The 21,386-nt window shown below is 44.1% G+C and overlaps 1 protein-coding gene across 5 annotated transcripts in view; it reads left to right on the top strand.

The window, feature by feature from the left end:
• The first annotated feature begins 781 nt into the window (after positions 1-781).
• Positions 782-21,386, top strand: part of Gm3194 (predicted gene 3194) — a 31,146-nt gene continuing 10,541 nt past the window's right edge. The window contains exons 1-6 of one of the 5 annotated variants that reach the window (XM_030248138.1): positions 782-916; positions 5,631-5,781; positions 15,543-15,652; positions 16,385-16,547; positions 17,497-17,628; positions 18,304-18,486. In XM_030248138.1, coding sequence (XP_030103998.1) covers positions 5,714-5,781; positions 15,543-15,652; positions 16,385-16,547; positions 17,497-17,628; positions 18,304-18,486 — 656 coding nt within the window. In that variant the 5' untranslated portion in view covers positions 782-916; positions 5,631-5,713. Of the gene's footprint in view, positions 917-5,630; positions 5,782-9,298; positions 9,369-9,405; positions 10,029-11,988; positions 12,030-15,224; positions 15,262-15,542; positions 15,653-16,384; positions 16,548-17,496; positions 17,629-18,303; positions 18,487-21,386 lie in introns of those variants that run through there. The other 4 variants (XR_874117.1, XR_874118.1, XR_874116.1 and 1 more) reach the window with 4 other exon arrangements.

The raw sequence follows: 21,386 nt of genomic DNA, 5'->3' as shown, positions 1-21,386 counted from the left end.
AATTTTCATTTTCTTTTTCCCAGAGAGCAGCAGGAGAGACAGTTGACATTTGAGCTGTCTCTGAACTGCCCCTGTCCCTAATTGGAGTTGAGCGCTCACAGGGAACCACAGACCTGCTCCTTAGCTGGTTTTCTTTTCACAAAATCTTTCAGCCATAGAAAATGAACAAAAGCAGGGCTCCCCAGCCAGCCCAGCCAGACATCCCAGCTGCCAGAATAGGTGCTTGGGAGCGGCTCAGGGGCGCAAAGCACAGCCTTGCTCTGTTGAAGCCAGGTACTGTCCTGGGCAATTGGCTCCAGGCTCAGCTCAGGAGGCAACCACCTGGAGCTACAGGCACCTGAGGCAAGGAATGCCTGAAGGAAAGGGGCCAGGTCCTGCTCACCCCTCGTGAGCTACTTGTCCCTGACATCCCTGATGCTCCTGTTGAGCCTGGGTCCTTGGCAAAGCTTCCTCTTTTAGCTGCACCACCGCCAGGTGCCTGTGACCGCCGGGTGGCTGCTTTCCTTTCTGCGCCATATATGGCCTGGCAGGGGGGGGGGGGGGGGTCACATGCATCCCGGGCCTCCGGCCGGGAGGGGTCGCTGGGGAAGGGGCAGACGGCGGGAGAAAAGGGGAGGGGGTCGGAGGCAGAGACAGGAGAGGGGTGGGGTGGCGGATTCTGGGGCCATGGGAGGCAGCAAAGGCTCGAGGAGCCGAGCGCTCGCCACCGCGCCATGGAGCTGCACTCATGCGGCTGTGGAGGTGGTGGTGGAGGAAGGGACCGGCGCGGGGGGCGGGGGGGGGGGGGCGAACGCGTCGGAAGCCAGAGAGCACCGTGTCCCTGCGCTCTGTCGGTCAGTGGGCGCGGGCCGGCAGGATGGCGCCGCAGCACGTGCGCCCCGTGCTTGGATCCCAGAGTCCAGCCTGGGAGGAAATGGTGGGTACCGCGCCCGTGCCCGCGCCCACCCCTCCCGCTTGTCCTTGCTCCCCGCCTCCCCCTCCCGGCCAGGTTCCGTTCCGGAAGCGGTCCGGGATGAGGTCCCCAGCTGCTTCACAGCCGGGACAGCGCTTCCTCCAGCGCCCTGGCTCCTCCTTGCTCGCCGCCCTAAGTGCCTTTGTCTGGTTGGCCTCTGGATCCGGAGAGGACCATTTCCGCGTTTCATTCTTTTCTCAGCTTTGCACTTTATTTCCTAGAGTGGCATGGAGGCCAGGGAAGTGGAGGGGGCTGGGTTGCGCGGTCAGCGGGTGCAGCCAGGAGGAGAAGGGGGTTCACCTCTTGACCACGCGCTGGCAGTCACGTGGGCACGCAGGTTCCCGAGGACCGCCGCCTGGGAAGGCCCGCGGCTGCCAGAAGTCCAGAGCCACGCCTCTGACTCGGGTAGCCTAGGCTGCCCTGAACTGTTCCGAGGGTCAAGGACCTGGCCAGGGATCCAGCCCCAGATAACTTCGCTTTCGCCTGGACCTCACAGCACACGCCACGCGCAGATTGAGTCACTTTTGGGGCTCAGTGTTGCGTGTGAGAAGATGCGAGTCGGGGTCTTTGGATTTATTCCCTAAAATCCATTAACTTATTTCTTGCACCTCAAACTGAACCTTCTGTTATCCAACCATCCATTCAGGGATTCCTCGCAGGAATCCCCGCCCTGCGTAGACCCTTGTAATCTTGAGTGGGCAATGAATTTTGGCCCTGCATACCCTATCTATGTATTTCTTACTCGTTTTTGATTGACGTTGTGAACCGTCTCAAAAGCCTGGTCCAAAATTTCTGGCTTCATCCCTGCTGAGGTGCTGTTCCAGTGAAGTTGTCCCAGGGACTTCCTGAGTCTGCTCAGGTGCGCCCTCTGCCTGTTGAGAGCTTGTAGGTCAGGGGCCAGGCTTGCTTCTTTTCTTACCCTTAGACTTCCAGCCCTTTTGCCAGGGTACAATTTACTGCCTCCTGCTTCCTGACCTTTCACGAGTGTCCTTCGACTTTGATCCATCTGCCACTGCGTTTGTTTTTGTGAGTTTGCACGTTAGGTAGCCCATCTGCTCGTGTTCTATTGCGATCATTATTAGGGAGTAAGGTGTTCTTGGTTAAACATACAATTCAGTCTTGACATTTTAGATCATTGGGAATGAAATCCAGCGACCTATTTTGAACTTTACTATATAAAATCTTATCAGCTTCCACCACGTACAGCGGGAAGCTCCAAGTTATGTGTAGTGCTTTTTGGGTGCTGAATGCTAGGACTTCACCGCAGTTAGAAAATTAGAGAACCTCCGGCTTTCTTCTCCAAAGTGCTAAGAAACAGAGTGCTTTCTTATTCTCCTAGAAAATCTTCAGTACTCGTCTCGCAACATGAACGTTTAAAGCTAAAACCTTCACAGAGAAGCGAAATGGAGCAGGAGCAGTGGCTAATTGCTGAACTCTTCAAAACTTGGCGTATATAAGTGGCTAAGGCATTTTATTAGTTCAGCAGATATTCTTATCCAACACCTGTCGTGTTCTGAGATTGTTGGGCAAGCTGTTAACTCTCAGACAAGCGTTGTCCCCAAGAACCTTACTTTATAGCTGAAGGTTGACATCTATCCAAGTATGTGTCATAAAAAGTTCTCACGAGGGATTTTATTCAGAACTTTGTGTAATGACTACAATATTTAAGGATTTTTCAAATGCTTTATATAACTACATAAGAAAGTTGTGTTACCTGAACGACTAAAAGAGGAGTGTATTCAAGAGAAAGCAAGAATGTAGTAGAGGAAACAGCTTTAAATGTTAAATTTTCTGGCATGGGGTGCAATGGGGTTGACGATTTAATCTAAATATGTTTTGAAGGAACACTGGGTCCATCCGAATCTGTGTTGTTTATGTTTGGGACAGAGCATCACACTGTAGGACAGGCTGCTGTGGGATTTACTCGGAAGGCCAGGCAGGCCTGAAACTGCATGCCCTGCTCTTGCTTCAGCAGAGTACAAGGCATCATCAAATTCCCCAAAATCAGAGTCTTTAACTTTGATTCAGGGATCTCAAGAATCTGAATGAAGTGAGTTCTGGTTTCCTTCAGAATGAATCGATATGACCGTCATGCGGCATGCTATACTTAGAACATTAATTGCTAGTCTATATATAATTTTAAGAAGCCACACTGTCTGTCTGTCTGTCTAACACACACACACACAGACACACACAGACACACCGACACACAGAGAGAGAGGGGGGAGCGAGAGCGAGAGAGTAAGAGAGAGAGACAGAGAGAGAGAGAGAGATATCAGATCTAAGCAGTAGAATCACAGCTTTTTGAAGCCCCAACTCTGTGTGCTCAGAGACTCTCATTTTCAAGCTTTGTGTGTGTCCCCTCCCCCCATTGCTTCCTAGTAGGTGGCACAGAACAAGCAGCTGGTACATGCTCTGGCAACCACAACTAGAGACCCTGCTCCATGCCTTTCCCACCAAGATATATTTATCCTCTGAGCCAAAATAAATCCATACTCTCTTAAAACAAAATGAAAGAACAACAAAGAAAGCAAACCTGTTTTCACTGGGATTCCAGTTCTGAGTTGGTTTTTCAAAAAACTTTCTTAAAATTTAAATATAGGGAATTTAATATTTTCCCATACAAACTTGACTAAATGGGATTACTGTGTTATCATGGCATGTGGCAACATGTATGCAAGAATTTGCTCTCTCTCTCTCTCTCTCTCTCTCTCTCTCTCTCTCTCTCTCTCTCTCTCTCTCTCTCTCTCTCTCTTCCCCTCTCTCCCATCTATGATGTATTTTTCAGTGAACACAGTTTGAGTTTCAAGAAGATTGGATCTTGTAACAAAGGGTATATTTTAATGTTTGAAGCTATATGTGATCATATTGACTAACAGCACACATGTGGTCCAGGCTTCATAAGAGAATGACAGTAAAAGAGCCATTAGCTAGAATCCAAGTACCTTCTGCCCTGCTTTCTATTAGAGGTAGGGACCAAAGAAAATGTTGGGACACAAGTTGAAGTAGGAGAGAGAAAGGAGGTGATGGGAATGCCTGGCCTGGTTCTGCCTGCCTTTAATTTCAGCACTTGGGAGTACTCAGAGACAAGTAGATATCTGTGAGTTCAAGGCCCTGCAGGCTCTTCCTGGGTGTGCTTCCAAGCATCAGTACTTGAGGCAGGTGTTCCTTCTGCATCCATATTCATCCTAATCTGAATTTTCAGGAGTATTTTATTTCACATTTAGATGAATAGGGGAATTTTGAGAAAGAAATGAAACATTCCTGGGGAAATTTTTGAAAATAAACAATCAGTTCCCCATGGGGGAATTAGTAATGAGTTTCCAACCAATCTAATGGAGGTCTTTGGAAGGAGGAGGTACTGAAAGGATTCCCTTCAGTGTTAGGAGTGGCTCCTGGAAAGTGCAGCATGAATTGTGAGGAGAGCTAGTTAGCATGGTTGCAGTGTCAGCTCCCCATGACATCAGCAGTTCCTTCCCTAGACATTCTTTTGTATCCTGGAGAGGCCTGGCATGGTTTGAGATGTCACCTGTGTTGTGGCAACACCAACTGCACTTGGACCACTTTATGCACTGCCTTTCCTAATCATCCATAGATATGTTGGCTAGAGGAAGGATGCTACTTAGGAGAAAGAATGGACACAAGTGAGAGGAAGAAAGATGACCCTTGACCCTCAGACCAAAGCATCAAGAAATAAATGGTCCTTGAAAATGCGCCACCATAAGTATTGGTTAGAAGATGGGTAAATTCCTGAAGGAGACCACAGTCTGTTTCTGGGTCTTCAGGAATTGGGACTCAGTAGTTAGTCTCTCTGGGAAGCTTCTGGCCTTCCCTGCTTGTCATGGATCCTGAATTTGTCAATGATTACAGGACATTAGTTTGTCCCAGATCAATGAAGTTTTAAGGCCAAAGCTGTTGTCCTGGGAGTTTCAGGCTTCTGCTCTTACAGGGGAAATGGGTTTGAACGGGACAAAAGTGAAAGCAGCAGCAGGCAGAGGACTGTGAGTGAGATGTCAGCACCTCAGGGCTGGGCATCACTGTCCTTTACCCCAGGGACTCCATTAGGTGAACTGTCTGTCCAGCTCTCCTAAGAAGGAAAGAAATTGGCTTCCCAGGGAAGACCTTTCATTTCTCAGATGTCACAGAAGAACGTCTCTGAACAGTGTTCCCTAAAAGTTGCCCACATAGGTAGCAGGTGTGGGTATCAGTTTGTTCTCTAGTCTAGCCACTGGACTGTCAAAATAGTGAGCCAGAGTAGAGACTGGTGCTTTCTTGCCAACTCTGGGCACACTGGGCTCTCATGCAGCTGACTTGGTGAGTCTGGGAACGCGTTGTGCTCTTGCACTGTTTTTCCATCCATAGTCTTGTTTCTAGAGTGACCTGACAGGAGATATGGGCATCTCCACACCATCTTGGTGCTTGTGGGCTATGATAATTTTCTGATGGTTTCTATACCACAAGCTTATGGACAGTACTGCCTAATTAAATCATACGCAGCTATGAATAAGCCTGAGGATCCTGTCCTTGGTCACATGATGCATGTGCAAAGTGAAGCGAAAGAGGAATGACTGGGTCACATGGATTCCTGTTTTGTAAGATGTCTGTATAGGACTCAGTGTTCTGTCAATGCTCTGTGCCTTGACAGTATGCATATTCACTTGTGTTCATCTACCCATAGGGGCTCCTGGTGTATCACCATCATCCCCAACACTCCTGTTCAGAAGATGGGTGAGGAAAGTGGAAAGTCTAATCAGTCAGCCGATGACCAGTGGGAAAAATGAGCTACAAGATCACCTGATCTTCATCAGTGAGAAAGCTTTGCACAAGAGGTATTTTTCATTCTGTCAAACATCATGGTCAATTTCTTGGGTCTATGGTATGGCCTACAATTTATTCTTATTAAATTTTATGGTACTGGGAGACTGTAACTCCAGGGTGTCACTGTGCCCAACCTTTTCTCCCTAAACATTCTCACAGGCTGAACTTGAAGTCAGAGCAGGAGTGAGCTGCGGACATAGGGTATTCTATTTTTTTTATATGAAAATGAAAGCCTACAACTGAGGGATTGAAGAGGATGTGATGTCTCAGCATGTATTGATAGAGGCACTGACATGTGACCGTTTGAGTGAGATAGTAGTTGCTGTGAGGTTTTGATTGATTGTTTGCTTGCTTGAGTTCGTTGTTTGTTTGTTTGCAAAGCTTTGTAATTGTCTGGCAGGTGTTGCTTGCTGAAGCTTGCTATATCACCAGGAAAGCTTGGTCCCATTTGGTCCATCCTGATACATGATGGAAGGTCTTGGGCTCATTAATACTCTTCTCAGATTTTGGGTCTTATAAACAGAATGTCCTCTGCATTTCCTCTGGATTCTATTTCAATTGTACTTTCTCATTCTCCCTGCAAACACACCCTGATTCTGTGTGCATGCATGTGTGTGTGTGTGTGACTCTCTCTATATTCTGGTCATAAGGGTATGTGGTAGGACCTGAGGAATTGCCTGCCTTACAGTCTGCTGACAATGCCAATGCTTAGGACTGGAAACCATACTTCAAGCAACAATGCACTTGCATTATGTGTTCAACTTGATGAAATATTTGAGTTCTGTGGTGAATTCACCATGACCTCCTCATTCTGGGTAATTCTCCCTGAAATGTGGATTATATAGTTTGGCCAAATTCATAGGACTAGGCCAAAGATCAAGAGTCCTTGTTCTGAAAGAAAAAAAAAAAGGAGAAATGTCCTCATAGTTTCTGTATACCCACACCTGTGTCATAAACTACTGAGAGTTTAGAGACCTTGTCTGTCCCTCCAGGCCTATGCGGGAGCTCAAACAACTAGAACTCTAACCGCCTGGACACCCAGCCTCTGGAGACCTTTGGACAAGATAGCAAGATTAATAAGCTTAGATGATCCTAGTACATAGGAGGTAGAAGGTAACATACTGTGAGCTTGGATAGTTCAGAATCCATCCTGGATTCAGGTGACCCTTGAAGCCTGTGTTCTTGGGACTCTTTGCTCTTGGGGCCAGGCCCAACCAAAGATCAAATCCTTACTATGAAAAATTGAAAGTGGAGACTAAGCAGGTAATGTTGGACCTGCAGAGCTTACAGAATGTGTACACTGAGGCCTCAGAGACATTTGAATTCCTGGCAAAGACAAAGGCTGCTATAGGTAACTGTCTGTCTTGCTTGGGAGCACATGAGCTGTAGAATTGCCATCTCTGATTTTGATCCTGCACAGGAGACTCTCGAGCTCTGGTTCTTGCTTTCTGCCACTTCACACAGGAGCCTTTAGATTTTTCTGTTGTAAACCTGTGGGTTGAAACACTTTTTGGGGTAAAAAAAAAGGTCAAAGGACCCTTTCACAGAGGTTGTGTATCAGACAATCCTTTATCTCAGACACTTCTATTATGGCTTATAACAGTACAAAAATTATAGTACCCAAGTAGCAATGAAAATAATCTTAAGTTTGGGAGGTCACTGCATTAAAGCATCCACAGCATTTGGTAAATTGAGAAACCCTGGTCTTGACAGAAGAACTATTTGTATCATGTGAGGTCTTCTTGACCCCCGGGGCTGAGTCAGGATCTATAGAGAGCTAGTTACCAGCAGACCCATGTATAGCAAGTATTCCCCTTGTTTCTCCTTTCCAATTCATAGTGCCTTTGCCCATTCCTTCGTGATGTTTCTCCATTAGGATGGACAGGTAGGGACAACTGTAGTCCACTTCTTCTTTTTAGGAAACATGGATCCCTCTTAGTGTTGGGACTTTTGGAAGTAGCATGAGTGTTTCTGGAATTTGCTGTTCTCTAATTTTTGCTTTCTGAGTGCAGCTCACCTAGATGTCCTGAGTTCTTATCTAGGTCTTCCTGAGAACCAGGGTCTGGTGGGGTTGATGGTGTTTCTTATAAGTTAATAGGAAAAGGATAGCAGGGGCTTTGTATGCATTGGGTGTTTGCAGAAACCTGCAGAGCCACCTTCTGATGGAACTGAATCAGCTGAAGAAGAAGGTAGACATGCTGAGGAGGCACAGGAATAAGAAAGTGCTGGAAGATGAGGCACTGGTGCTGCAGTACTTGTGGGACTTAAAGGGGCTCCATAAGGACCAATAGGAAGAGGCCAGTGACTTCCAGAGTCAGGAACAACAGGTAGAGACAGGCAGCTTTGTCAGGCTAATGGTTAGCTCCATCTGCCCTTGTAACTTCTAGACGAGCTCATCCACCTACCTGTGCTTTCATCCATCATCTTACTCATCCACACAGCAATCTAAGTACATACCTCATGACAGCCAATTGTTCAGGTCTATGTCCAAGCACAAATATTTCTGGGGAATGAGCTTCTTGTGAGAAAGTGGATTATCAGCAAGCAAATCCACCTCTGCTTAATACTTCAGCCCAAAGATGAGTACAGTTCAATAATACACCACACGCCTACAGGGTTCAGTGCACAGAGCTTTAAGTGAGTGAAGTCAGGGCTTGTGGCTTATTTGCTTGGCATCAGTCATATAATTCACATGTGAGAAGCAGCTTGCAAGGGTGGGGGGAATCCCTTTGCAAATGCCAAATGAGCAGTTCTTGATGTCATCTTTTTTGGGGTGACATGTGGCATTTCTCATCTTTGCTGTCTACATTTCAAGACAATCTTTTTAATCTGCCCAGGACAGACTCACACTGACTGAACTCTGACTAGCAGAGTGTTAGCCATGTTTTTTGTCAATGAGGCTGGAGTATTCTCCTTTTCTGTAGATTGCATTCTCCTGTTGACTGGATGACTATGGATGTGGGTAGGGATTTTGACAAGCTATGGACATGGTGTCAGAGATTTAAGATTGCAAGAGGAAATTTTATGCAATCACTTCTGCATAGTCTGGCCAAGCAAAGCATGCTCACCATAGCAATTGTATCTTCCACCTTTTGTTTAGCATAGTGTAAGATACCGCTTAAATTGCTGGTATGCTATAACTAAACGAATGTGTTCTTGCGGCACGAGGTGCTTTTTTTTTGGTATTTTGCTCTCATTTACATACTCTGTGTGTGGTGGATAGGCTGCGGATATGTGTGTTTTTGTGTGTGTGTATATTTTCTTTTTTGTATAGTATAGGCATGTGGTATTTTTTTCATGCACTTTTTCATGCATTTTCTTCATTTTCTAGAAGATCTCATTGGGTTTCATTTTCAGCCTCTGTCTTGAAATACTGTTTGCTCTTTCCCCCAGAAGCTCGCTGCTTTGCTTGCCTGGCTGATCATCAACCACTGGTATCCTTTGTAAACACTTGCATTTTTATTCCAGTGTGTGCATGCTTTTTGATACCCCTCCACTAAGAACACATACCCTAATTATCAGGAACAGGATAGTCTGGAGCAAAGGCTATAGTACTGCTGAGCAGAAGGACCTGGTCATGCAGAAGAAGAACAAGCAATAAAAAAAAAATCTGGTCTTGCTTGGTTGTCTCTCAGATGAAGTAGGAACAAAGCCTGGGAGGATCCTGTGGAGTGACTTTTGTGGGCTTCTTTCTGCTCATGGACAACCTGATGGTCACAGCCAGAAAGAGAAAACATCAGAGTTTTACATGGATCTAGTCTTCAGGACCTTCTGTCCAGGAAACAATATGTTTGATACTCAGTGAGTGTCTTCCTCCATTCCAAACTCTCTGATATGTTATGAGCTTGCTGTTTTTGAACACACAGAGATCCTCCAGTTTATAACTTTTAAGTGATGGGATTTAAAGGAGTGCATAACCATGGCTGGAAGAAACTACACTTTTATTGAGAAATACTGCCTGTAGACCTGAGATTGCCACCCTTGAACCCGGGTCTCTGCAGTTTCTGCCTATTTCTAGTGAATAGTGTTCTCTGGATAGAGAAGATTTAGGAGGTAGCTGGATGAACCCAGGCAGAGCCTCTGCTGCAGGGATGCCTAGAGCACTTCAGAGTAGTGTTCTGTAACAGAGTCCCATAAGAGCCAGCATACAGCATCCAGAGCTAGTTCCAAGTCTAACACATCATAATGAAAGTCATTTTTAAACAAACAGGATCACTTTCCCTCCCAGGTCCTTCCCTCCCTCCCTAACATGGTAGGGGGCAGTTGGTGTGGGGAGAGGGAAACCTGATCTGGTATTGGTAGAGGGAAAATGACTGAAGTCCTGATGTCTGGCAGAAAGAATGTAAACAGGCAACCTCAGGAAACTGGACCCCCAGAATGCACCAGAGGCAGTGTCTTTTGCTTTGCAATTTTGTGAGGTCCCATTTGTCGATTCTCGATCTTACAGCACAAGCCATTGCTGTTCTATTCAGGAACTTTTTCCTTGTGCCCATATCTTTGAGGCTTTTCCCCACTTTCTCCTCTATAAGTTTCAGTGTCTCTGGTTTTATGTGGAGTACTTTGATCCACTTAGACTTGAGTCTTGTTTAAGGAGATAAGAATGGATCAATTTGCATTCTTCTACATAACTGCCAGTTGTGGCAGCACCATTTGGTGAAAATGCTGTCTTTTTCCCACTGGATGGTTTTAGCTCCCTTGTCAAAGATCAAGTGACCATAGGTGTATGGATTCATTACTGGGTCTTCAATTCTTTTCCATTGATCTACCTGTCTGTTGCTGTACCAGTACCATGCAGTTTTTAGCACAATTGCTCTGTACTACAGCTTGAGTTCAGGCATGGTGATTCCCCCAGAGGTTCTTTTATTGTTGGGAATAGTTTTTGCTATCTTAGGTTTTTTTTATTATTCCAGATGAATTTGCAAATTGCATTTTCTAACTCAGTGAAGAATTGAGTTGGAAGTTTGAATCTGTAGATTGCTTTCATCAGGATAGCCATTTTGACTATATTAATCCTGCCAACCCATGAGCATGGGGGATCTTTCCATCTTCTGTGTTCTTCTTCAATTTCTTTCTTCACAGACTTGAAGTTCTTATCATACAGATCTTTCACTTCCTTAGTTAGAGTCACGCCAAGGTATTTTATATTGCTTGTGACTCTTGTGAATGGTGTTGTTTCCCTAATTTCTTTCTTAGCCCGTTTATCCTGTGTGTAGAGAAAGGGCATTCATTTGTTTGAGTTAATTTTATATCCAGCTACTGCACTGAAGCTGTTTATCAGGATTAGGAGTTCTCTGGTGGAATTATTAGGGTCACTTATACATACTATCATATCATCTGCAAATAGTGATAGTTTGACTTCTTCCTTTCCAATTTGTATCCCCTCGATCTTCCTTTGTTGTCGAATTGCTCTGGCTAGGACTTCAAGTACTATATTGAATAGGTAGGGAGAAAGTGGGCATCCTTGTCTAGTTCCTGATTTTAGTGAGATTGCTTCCAGCTTCTCTCCATTTAGTTTGATGGTGGTTTTCTGTAGATTGCTTTTGTCATGTTTAGGTATGGGCCTTGAATTCCTGATCTTTCCAAGACTTTTATCATGAATGGGTATTGGATTTTGGCAAATGCTTTCTCAGCATCTAATGAGATAATCATGTGTTTTTTTCTTTGATTTGGTTTATATTGTGAATTACGCTGATGGATTTGCGTATATTAAACCATCCCTGCATTCCTGGGATCCAGCCTACTTGGTCATGATGGATGATTGTCTTGATGTGTTCTTGGATTCGGTTTGTGAGGATTTTATTAAGTATTTTTGCATCCATGGTCATAAGAGAAATTGGTCTGAAGTTCTCTTTCTTTCTTGGATCTTTGTGTGGTTTAGGTATCAGAGTAATTGTGGCTTCATAGAAAGAATTGGGTAGAGTGCCTTCTTTTTCTATTTTGTGGAATAGTTTGAGGAGAGTTGGAATCAGGTCTTCTTCGAAGGTCTGCTAGAACTTTGCACTAAACCCGTCAGGTCCTGGACTTTTTGGGGCTGGGAGACTATTGATGACTGCTTCTATTTCTTTAGGGAAATGAGAGTGTTTACATCGTTAATCTGATTCTGATTTAACTTTGGTATCTGGTATCTGTCTAGGAAGTTGTTTATTTCATACAGGTTTTCAGTTTTCCTGAGTATAGCCTTTTGTAGTAGGATCTGATGATGTTTTGGATTTCCTCAGGTTCTGTTGTTATGTTATAAAGAACTCAAGTAGATAACCTTCATAAGAGCTAAGAACACAATCTAAAAATGAGGTAGAGAACTAAACACAACATTCACAACAACGCATCTTGAATGGCTGAGAAGCACTGAAGAAGTGTGCAAAGTCCTTTTTTTTTCAGGTAAATGAATATCAAAATGACCATGAGGTGGTGTCCAGCGTTATACTTTCCAGTGAAGAATGCTAAGATCAAAAAAACTCATGTGAAAGCATATGTTGGTGAGAATTTGAAGAAAGAGGAACATTCTTCCATTTCTGGTGGGACTGCAAAGTGCTATGGTAACTCTGGAAATCAAAATGGAGTTCCTCAGAAATTTTCAGATAGATCTACCTGAGAGACAAGGACCAACCTTACTGGTGCATGGCCTGCTACTTTCAGTTTTCACTTGATGGCTTGTTACTCAGATTTTCTTATTGGGCTATGACTTTGCTCTTGTCTTTCTGATTCTCAAGCAGTTCTCTGTTCTTACACATTGTTTTGAGGTACCTCTAGCCACTGGGACTTATTTATACCTTCAAATCCCTCTAAATTGGGGGACTTCTAATACTTGGAGAAGCTGAGTGACAAAAGCAAAGTATGTTGAGCCCTTTGGTGTCCAGTGCACACGAATCTATGGGAGTTTAGATATAATAATCCTCTAGAACATTCTTTAGGAAAGCATCAGTATGCTCTCAGGTCCCTGTGTGACCTCAGTTACCTTTGCCAGCTTTGTGGGCTTCTCTACTGCTGGTCTGAGAACAATTGGAAACTCCTGGAATAGATGTCTCATATCTCATTTCCTTTGTCCTTGTTAGTATACTGATGGGATTCAGTTTAATGGAAATATACTCTCAAGAATAATTAATAAAACCAGTGCTTCTTACGGACCATCAGGATGAAGTACCAAGTTCAAGGACAGTTCTGCAAGAACTGCTCAAAGACAGCCAAGTGGAACAACAAGAAAGCCAAGCAGAAGTCATTCATTCCCAGCACCCTCAGCACCTTTCTCCAGGACAGGGTCACTCAGCTTTGGTAGAAGAAGGGATGACCTGAGATAGCTGCCACATATTCCCTCAGAAAAGAAGCAGCCAGCAATATTGGGGAAAGAATATAGGTGTCAGGGGGCAGAAAGCAGAGTGTAAAGTGAATAAATAAAAAGATATCAATAAAAATATTTAATTATTTAAAAAAATTGGACAGAATGTATTGTTCTAGTAACTCTAGTGTGTATACACAGGCAATAACTTTAACACCCAGAGAGAATAGATGTTGTAAAGTAGGGTGCCTTTGGTATTGACATAAACTAGGAACATAGCAAAGATAAATAAAAATGAAAGATGTTTGTCCCAAAGATCCATTATTCTCCTCAAGTCTAAGTGTTTGTGCTCACTTTTACCAGAACTCTGGAAACCTCTGTTAATCCAGGTCTCAGGGCTCATCCAAAGTACAGTCCTGAACTGGCTGTGGCCAAGTGTTCCTGTGTTGTTGGCTGACCTCTGCCTCAGGCTTCAGAGGCACTGGAGGGGCAGTGTTGGCCTTCAGGTGGCAGCCATTCCAGGTCCCCTACCATACCAGATAGCGAGTCTTCCACAGATGCCTGGCATCTCAAAAATAGAAGCTTGGGTATTTCAAAGATTGGGATGCCACTCTACAGTCATGATGAGTTGATTACGTGAGACCGTACAAGTTAACTAATGTCTGTATGACTGTTTTCTTTATTTGAAAGTGAGTAATGAGATCATCTCAGGAGTGGTTGCTAAGAATAAAATCACTGATTAACATAAATGATAGGACTGTACAGAGCATGGGCTTAATATTCTGGGTCCAGTGCAAATAGCTGGGAGAGTTCAAAACAAAACCAATAAAAGCAACAGGAATACAAACAACAACAATTGTTTAAAACCCTTTTGAGTGCTGAGACTACTGGCATGTACCAACTGTGGCTAACTTTTTTTTGTTTTTATAATTAACAACCAAACATACAAACAAACAAACATCCCTATTCCAATTCCAGCAGTTTGCATCAGAGAGAGCTGTGTGACACTGCATGCTGCTTCCTTTCCTCAGATAGCTCAGGTCGTCAGTCCTATACCAGGTCAGCTGGACCTAAGACAGTGTAGTTGAACTACTTGCTGTCACGACATGATTCTACAACAATCCATTTCTTGATAAAATTGAGCCTCTATAGAGTAAGCCCCATGTTGTTGGAACCAGGACCCTTTAGGCCAGCAAACACACAAGCCACCCTTAGTGAAAGAGAAAAGGAAAAATCACATTGGAAAAAAATATGCGCCCTAATTGTAATAAAAAGCCCTCATCTTTGAAGCCATCACCTATCTCCCCCTGATTTTTGAGCTCTGCATATTGATATTGTGTGGCTCAAGAAGGTAGTGAAATTCAGATGTTTTCTGAAAGAAGATATACATGATTTTTCACTCTTAAATCTGTGAGGTTAGGGGGCACAGGTTCAGCAAAGCCAGCATAAGAACACAAAAGCCAGAGATGATAATGCCAAAGGGACAGCATCCTGACCTTATAGACACATTAAAATTGAGGTTTCATCTCAATTCAGGTCATTGCACTCCCAGCCCTACCTTCTGAGTATTATATTTGCTGTGAGTACAGTATGACGTTACAACCTGCAACACCCTCATTTCTCAACTTAGCAATTCTGGAAGACAGATATTGGAGAAGTAATTGCTATGAGGCTACAATGCAGTAATGTACAGTCCAGGATGACCACTACTCTCTGTTGCCCACTTAAATTGTCTGGATGTATTTGAGAATGGGAGCATGTGCAGGATAATGTTTTGAAGAAGGGACAGCAAGTTAACCATTTATATTTGCCCTGTAGATGATTCCGTATGTTCAAAAGAGTAGGGAGTTTTCTTTGTAAAAGATAGGGTTGTAAACCAGAGATTTTGTGAAACTCATGTATATATACATATATATATATATATGAAAAAATGCCCTCTGTCAAGGAATACACCGTTAGAAAATATGGTCCATGTTTTGTACAATTAAACCTATAGGAGAAAGATATTTGCCTCTGTGAGACAGGAAAACCCTGGGAAATTGAGTGTATGTCACATGAATTGACACAGCTGGTATATTTACTGTTGTGAAACATCTACTACATCCACAGTCCCTAGAGATTTGGGTGCTAACAAAATCTCTTAAGCATGTCAGAGTCCTAACCAACGTTCCCCCTCAAAAGCACATGACATCTAATGAAGCAGTAGAATTCTCCAGAATTGGAAGGAGAGGTTGCAAAAGGGGATCCCACGGGTCCATGAGAGGCTCCAGGAGAGGCACCCCAGAAAAGGACCAAGCTGGGCAGAACTAGTTAACAGGTAGGTCATGGCAGTTGCTAGTGACATCATCAGTAATGCCTTCCTTGGAGAATCTCTTGTATCTAGGATAGAACTAGAATCTTCTGTGTTGTCACCTGTGTTGTGGTGACAGCAACTGCCTGTGGTTCATCCCTTCTGTTTGCTCTGGGTTCACCAGCAGGAATGTTTTCCTGGCTGCTCAGGCTATTTCAGAAAGAGAATGGCGATGAAGGAGAGACCAGACCAACAGAGAAGGAAGAGGGAATCCTTTCTCATGAAAAAGGAAGAAGGAAATCATTCTGGAGAAGGCACAGTGAGTCCTGGGCAGAGTTGGGGAACTTCCTGGTAGAGGTAGGCTTGAGCTGGGCCTTCCAGGAGTAGGTCTTACAAGCTGAAGCCTTGGACTTTGTCAATGTCAGAAAAAGAGTCAAGAATTTCTGATGATTAGTTTGACAGAGCCAGGAATTGACAAACCTGCAGCTACTTTTCTGGGAGCTATTTAATTTCATTTTGAGTGGCAAAAAATGTCAGGAGTGGGCACTATGAGAATAACAGTGTGTCCTTTCATGGAAGGGAGTTGAAGCACTTCATCTTCCAGATTACTGTAGGTAACTTGAGTCTCTGATGAAAAGAACAGAGAAGGATGCTCCCCTGGTCATGTCATGTGGTGAGGACTCAGACACATTGGATTTGAAGACACACGATTAATTAGTGCTTGATAGTGCTAAGCACTATGAACTTCAGGATTTCCCTGCGTCCCATCTGATATGACCTGACAATGTTCCCCATATCTTTATGTCTGAGGCAGCTTATACATTTCAAGGCAACCGGGCCTGTAACAGGGAGTGTGGCATATGTCTGACAATGGTGGTTAGGAAGAGGAACATAGCTTAGCAAACCAGCTGGAAGATAGCTTTTCTGCTCTTTTAGGAATTCACTGTCTTTATCTTTTCTCTCCCTCCATCTTCTTCTTGGGACTCAGAATGGTCTCCCCTGCCCCTGGGCCATCAAGTATGCAAATTCTTTTGTGTTTACCTATCTGCAGGGTCTGCTAGAAATACTTCAACCCAAAATTCCAAAATGACCAAGAAGAGATCAAAAATAAATGAACTAGAAGAACTGAAATTGGATATGAGGAAGATCAGCAATGACATGGAGGAAATGTGTGGAATCCTGAACCTTTACATGTATGAGGATTTGAACTACAGGTAGGAATTATGCCCAGTACCCTGTTGACTGTATTGTGCCATCTGTTAACCCAATTTCCTTCCATGAATGGAGTGCGTCATCTCCCATCATTCAATTAAGTAGCCCTGACAGGTGCTTAATTGTTGGATAAACAAGGTGCTGTGTGTTTATTATCATCTTCTTTTGTACTTGACCTTGGGGTTTTTGCATTCTGATTGTTGCTGTGAACAGCTAGAATGTCCTGCTCACACTTACTGTCTCTCAGTGTGTGAATGCAATGCCTGCAGGCTTCAAGGCTTTACTCTGATATTGTTCATTATATTCTGAGAGATGGCACCTGTCTGGATTTATTTGGCATTCTAATTGTGTCTGTGTGTGTGAACATAGTTGCGTGTGTTTTGTTCAGGACTGGGGCTCTGGGACCTTTGATGGGGTCTGAGGATTTGTGTGATGCACAGTTTGCAGGTCCTGTTAGTGTTGAGTCCATAGAGGTCCAAAGTGATCACCAGGGAAGTTTGCTCCTGGTGTTTCCTTGTTGTCACACAGGAATCTCCTGGAGGAGATGTGATAAAGCCTTTCTCCTGTAAATACTAGTTGTGTCCTCTGGGAATTCACATAACAACAGAAACCAAGAAATGAGAATCCCTGCCTTAAAAATAAGAGGAAAGTCATTACAGATATCTACTGGACCCTTGCCTGTGGCACAGTGTAGTGTAAAATTGTCATAGAAGTACTCTATTCCTACATGCTTGCCCGGAAGCCCTTGAAGGTCAGCTAGCTCCATTTGGTCTCCTGGCTCTGCTGTCCTCTGCCCAGGATAGTAAGTTTAATTAGCACCTAGGGGACCCAGTTTGAATGAGCCAGGATGTGGCATGCACTTGGCTTGGGTAGTACATGATATAGCCTGTTTGCACATGATTATTGATTCCTTAATTCAGCATATTATTTGCTTCTTGGGCCATGCCACAGGATGAACACTGAATTCAACATCATTAAATCACAACATGAGAAGACAATGTTGGATATGAATAAAATGATCCAGTCCATAATTGGTTCCATGCAGTACTCCAAGGAACTGATAGAAGATAACTATTCCTACAGGTGAGTCTGTGACACAACTGAGACCCCCAGAACTAGGCAGGGAATGCTTCTGTCCTTTTAGGACTTTGAACAAAAGCAAGGGTTCTGGTTTTATGCTATCTGTTTTTATCCAGGAACCCTGCCCTGAGGCAAGGGTCTTGGATTTGTACCTCTTGGACACAGGTGTCCTAAGTGTGAAGAGTGTCCAAGATCCTCCAATCTTTATTCTTCCAAATTCAAGATCCTCTACATAGAAAACTTTTCCACCACGCTGGGAATATCCAGGAACCCTGAACCTCTGGGTTTCTGACCACAGATTAAAAGATCTAGGATTCCCAACAAAAATGTAAAGATTGCACACCTGTTTGGTCGTCTCACCTCTCTCAGAAGGGCTAAGCCCTCTCCCTGCTGAAGGTTTTATGGTACCAGAGACCTATAATCAACCATGAGGAACATTTCCTCTTCTGTCATGTATATGGTGTACTGTTGGTGTCAGGGTTTTTAGAAGTTTGTTGAGTCCTGTGGAATATGGCTGGTATCTTGATATGACCTGCCTCTGTTTGGTGCTGCTATGTAACTGTGGACTCTTCTGGGGGCTGTCTGGGAATCAGGGCCCTTGCAGGGATCATAGGACTTGTAGGAGTGGCAAGCCAATGGAATCTGGCTGGGAATCACCAATTTTTCTTTGTGGATCAGCATTAAGGAGGACCACCTCCTCCGTGAGTGCACTCAACTCAACGAAAACGTAAGGATATTACTGAATGAGAACAGAAGGCTGCTGGTGGAGCAGGCTGGCCATAAGTGTCCTGTGGGGAAGAAAAGAGGTTCTCTGAGGAGGCCAGCAAGAACATCTGTGTCCCAAGTGCCAAGGAACAGCAGGTAGGATGATGTGTATCAGAGGCAGATTGCCCTCATGTCTAAACATAAACATAGACAATCAAATGTAATAGTCAACCAACTTCTCCAGGCACTCACCTATGTTTCCTCCAAGTGTTTGTTTATGTGATCATCTACAGGACTCTCTGTGGAGGTAGCCTGGTTCAAGAAACTGCATATTTGGCATGCAAATGTTCCTGCTCTGCTATAATCACTAAGGGAGATAGGTTGATTAGACATCACAACACTATATGCCTTAAGTTTGAAGGGTGCTGTGTTGGAGCCCTTCTTGAGAATAGCAAGAGCTTTGAGGGAAGAAGTAAAGGCCTGTAGCTCATTTGCTTTACAGGGAACTTGTGAGATTCTAGGTAGGAAATAGTTTGCAGGGATGACAGCCTAGTTTAATTGACAAATAAGTGGATTTCATTACTGTCTTTTGGCGGCTTTTCTATTCCCCCCTTTTCCTCTCTATCTCAAAATGGTCTCTTCAGGCTTCATATATCTTGGTTCACACTGAGAGAGCCTGAGTAGCAGCTTGTCAGTTCAATTTTCTTTGAGTGCTGTTGGAGTGGTCATTCCTGGGCCTTAGAGTCTGGAGTTGGCTGGATGACCAGAGATGATAGAAAGGCTTCACACAGGCTCAGGTTTGGTGTGTGATTTCTGAGGCTTCATGAAACAATTTCTTAATATATGCCCCCAAATTGGACCATTGTTAGATGTTTCCCTCCCCCCCTCCCCCCAGACAGGGTTTCTCTGTTCACACTGGCTCTCCTGGAACTCACTCTGTATATCCTGCTGGCCTCAAACTCAGAAATCTGCCTGCCTCTGCCTCCCAAGTGCTGGGATTAAAGGAGTGTGCCACTATGACCCCGCTTCTCTAGTGCTTTTTATTCTTCTAAAATTATCGCAGAGTCCTTGGGTCTCCCTTGAAATATTACCTCTGCAAAGTCTGAATTATCTTGGTCCTGAACCATAACAGATACCTCATTGTTTTCTGCCCAGTTATGATTTTATGTGAATAAGTCTGTGTGTGCTTGTGTGTGTGTCTGTGACTGTGTGTCTGTGTGTTTCTTTTTGTGTATGCATGTTTTTTCCGACCTGTGTCTCTATCAGCCTCAGTGGGGGCTGAGAGAAATGAGGACCTTCAGACAGTTCTGGTAGTATAAAACTGGTTATGTCTGTTAGAAGCCATGTTCAGAAAGTGGAAAAGAAGTCCACTTTGACCCAGTGCTTCCAGAACAAGGAGGAGTTATCCACAGAGTCTAGGGTGCTCAGGGTTGTAGTGGTCCTCAGAGCATCCCTGAAGCAGAAGCTATCCTGATGTCCATCTGCTGAAGGATGAAAAGGCCCTGTGTGGTACAGCCCTTCCATGAACTCAGTGTGAGATAATCCATGCAAGCTTTTGTCCTTCAACTAGTCAGCCTTATCCTACTCAAAATAGCCCTGACACAGTCACATTCTGGGGAGAAAACGTTTCTTTTGGATCCTGGTTGTAGACAGTTCCTATTACTTTGGGCTCATGCCTTTGGACACCAAGTCAGTTAGGTGATGGAAAAGGGAGATCCTATTGGAAGAAATTGTTTACTTTAGGACAAGTCTGAAACAGGGAACAAGAACAAGAGCCTGGTCCACCACCAACATGTGAGCCTAGGCTGGGAAACAAACCTATTCTACACAGCCTTGGGAACTTGCTGAGCCAGATTGGATAATAGGACAAGAACCCTGATTCCCAGACCGGTTTATGAGTGGAAAGCATATCACTGACTGCGCTGCCTATATGCTATGTCCACTAAGTACCTTTCCCATTCAAGATTTGTTTTTTTATTCCTGCAAAGTATCCTGGGAGATTTTTATATTTGTATTAACCACGAAACTAAAAAGGTCACTGCAAAACAATATGCTTGTATTGCATAAACACAAATATTATGTGTGTTTGAGAGTGTGCCCTGCAATAGTCATAGATGTACAGGGGTGTTGTTCTGTTTCTTCATGACCATCACTTTTAAGGTTCATTGCCCAGCCTTGGGAATATTTTTATTTAGCACACTCTTGCAGATTCTAGGAACCATGAATTACCCAGGGGTATTGTGTTGTATGGTGTCTCTGGTTATTTGCAGATAGAAGATTGACAAGAGGAACCCTGTGAGGTTCCTGACTGGAGAAATAATCATAGCCTTCACTTCAGTTCAAGGCATGCTCCCACCCCATAAGGAATCCACATGGTTTCTAGGTAGCACACATCTCTCTTGAACTCACATTCAAACATTGCTACAATGTTATTACTCAATATAATGTACCCGCACAACTGGGGAAATGTGGTGTTTTTTAGAACTCCAGTATAATGTGTAGTTGACAGTTCAGTTTCTAGCAGTTTTTTTTTCCATTTTTTATTAGGTATTTAGCTCATTTACATTTCCAATGCTATACCAAAATTCCCCCATATCCACCCACCCCCACTCCCCTGCCCACCCACTCCCCCTTTTTGGCCCTGGTGTTCCCCTGTACTGGGGCATATAAAGTTTGCAAGTCCAATGGGCCTCTCTTTCCAGTGATGGCCAACTAGGCCATCTTTTGATATATATGCAGCTAGAGTCAAGAGCTCCGGGGTACTGGTTAGTTCATAATGTTGTTCCACCTATAGGGTTGCAGATCCCTTTAGCTCCTTGGGTACTTTCTCTAGCTCCTCCATTGGGAGCCCTATGATCCATCCATTAGCTGACTGTGAGCATCCACTTCTGTGTTTGCTAGGCCCCGGCATAGTCTCACAAGAGACAGCTACATCTGGGTCCTTTCAATAAAATCTTGCTAGTGTATGCAATGGTGTCAGCGTTTGGATGCTGATTATGGGGTGGATCCCTGGATATGGCAGTCTCTACATGGTCCATCCTTTCATCTCAGCTCCA

Source organism: Mus musculus, chromosome 14 (genome assembly GCF_000001635.26).
Source record: "Mus musculus strain C57BL/6J chromosome 14, GRCm38.p6 C57BL/6J".
Classification (NCBI taxonomy): domain Eukaryota; kingdom Metazoa; phylum Chordata; class Mammalia; order Rodentia; family Muridae; genus Mus; species Mus musculus.
Note: the sequence above shows the minus strand (reverse complement) of the source record. Positions and strands in the feature narration are given on the sequence as shown.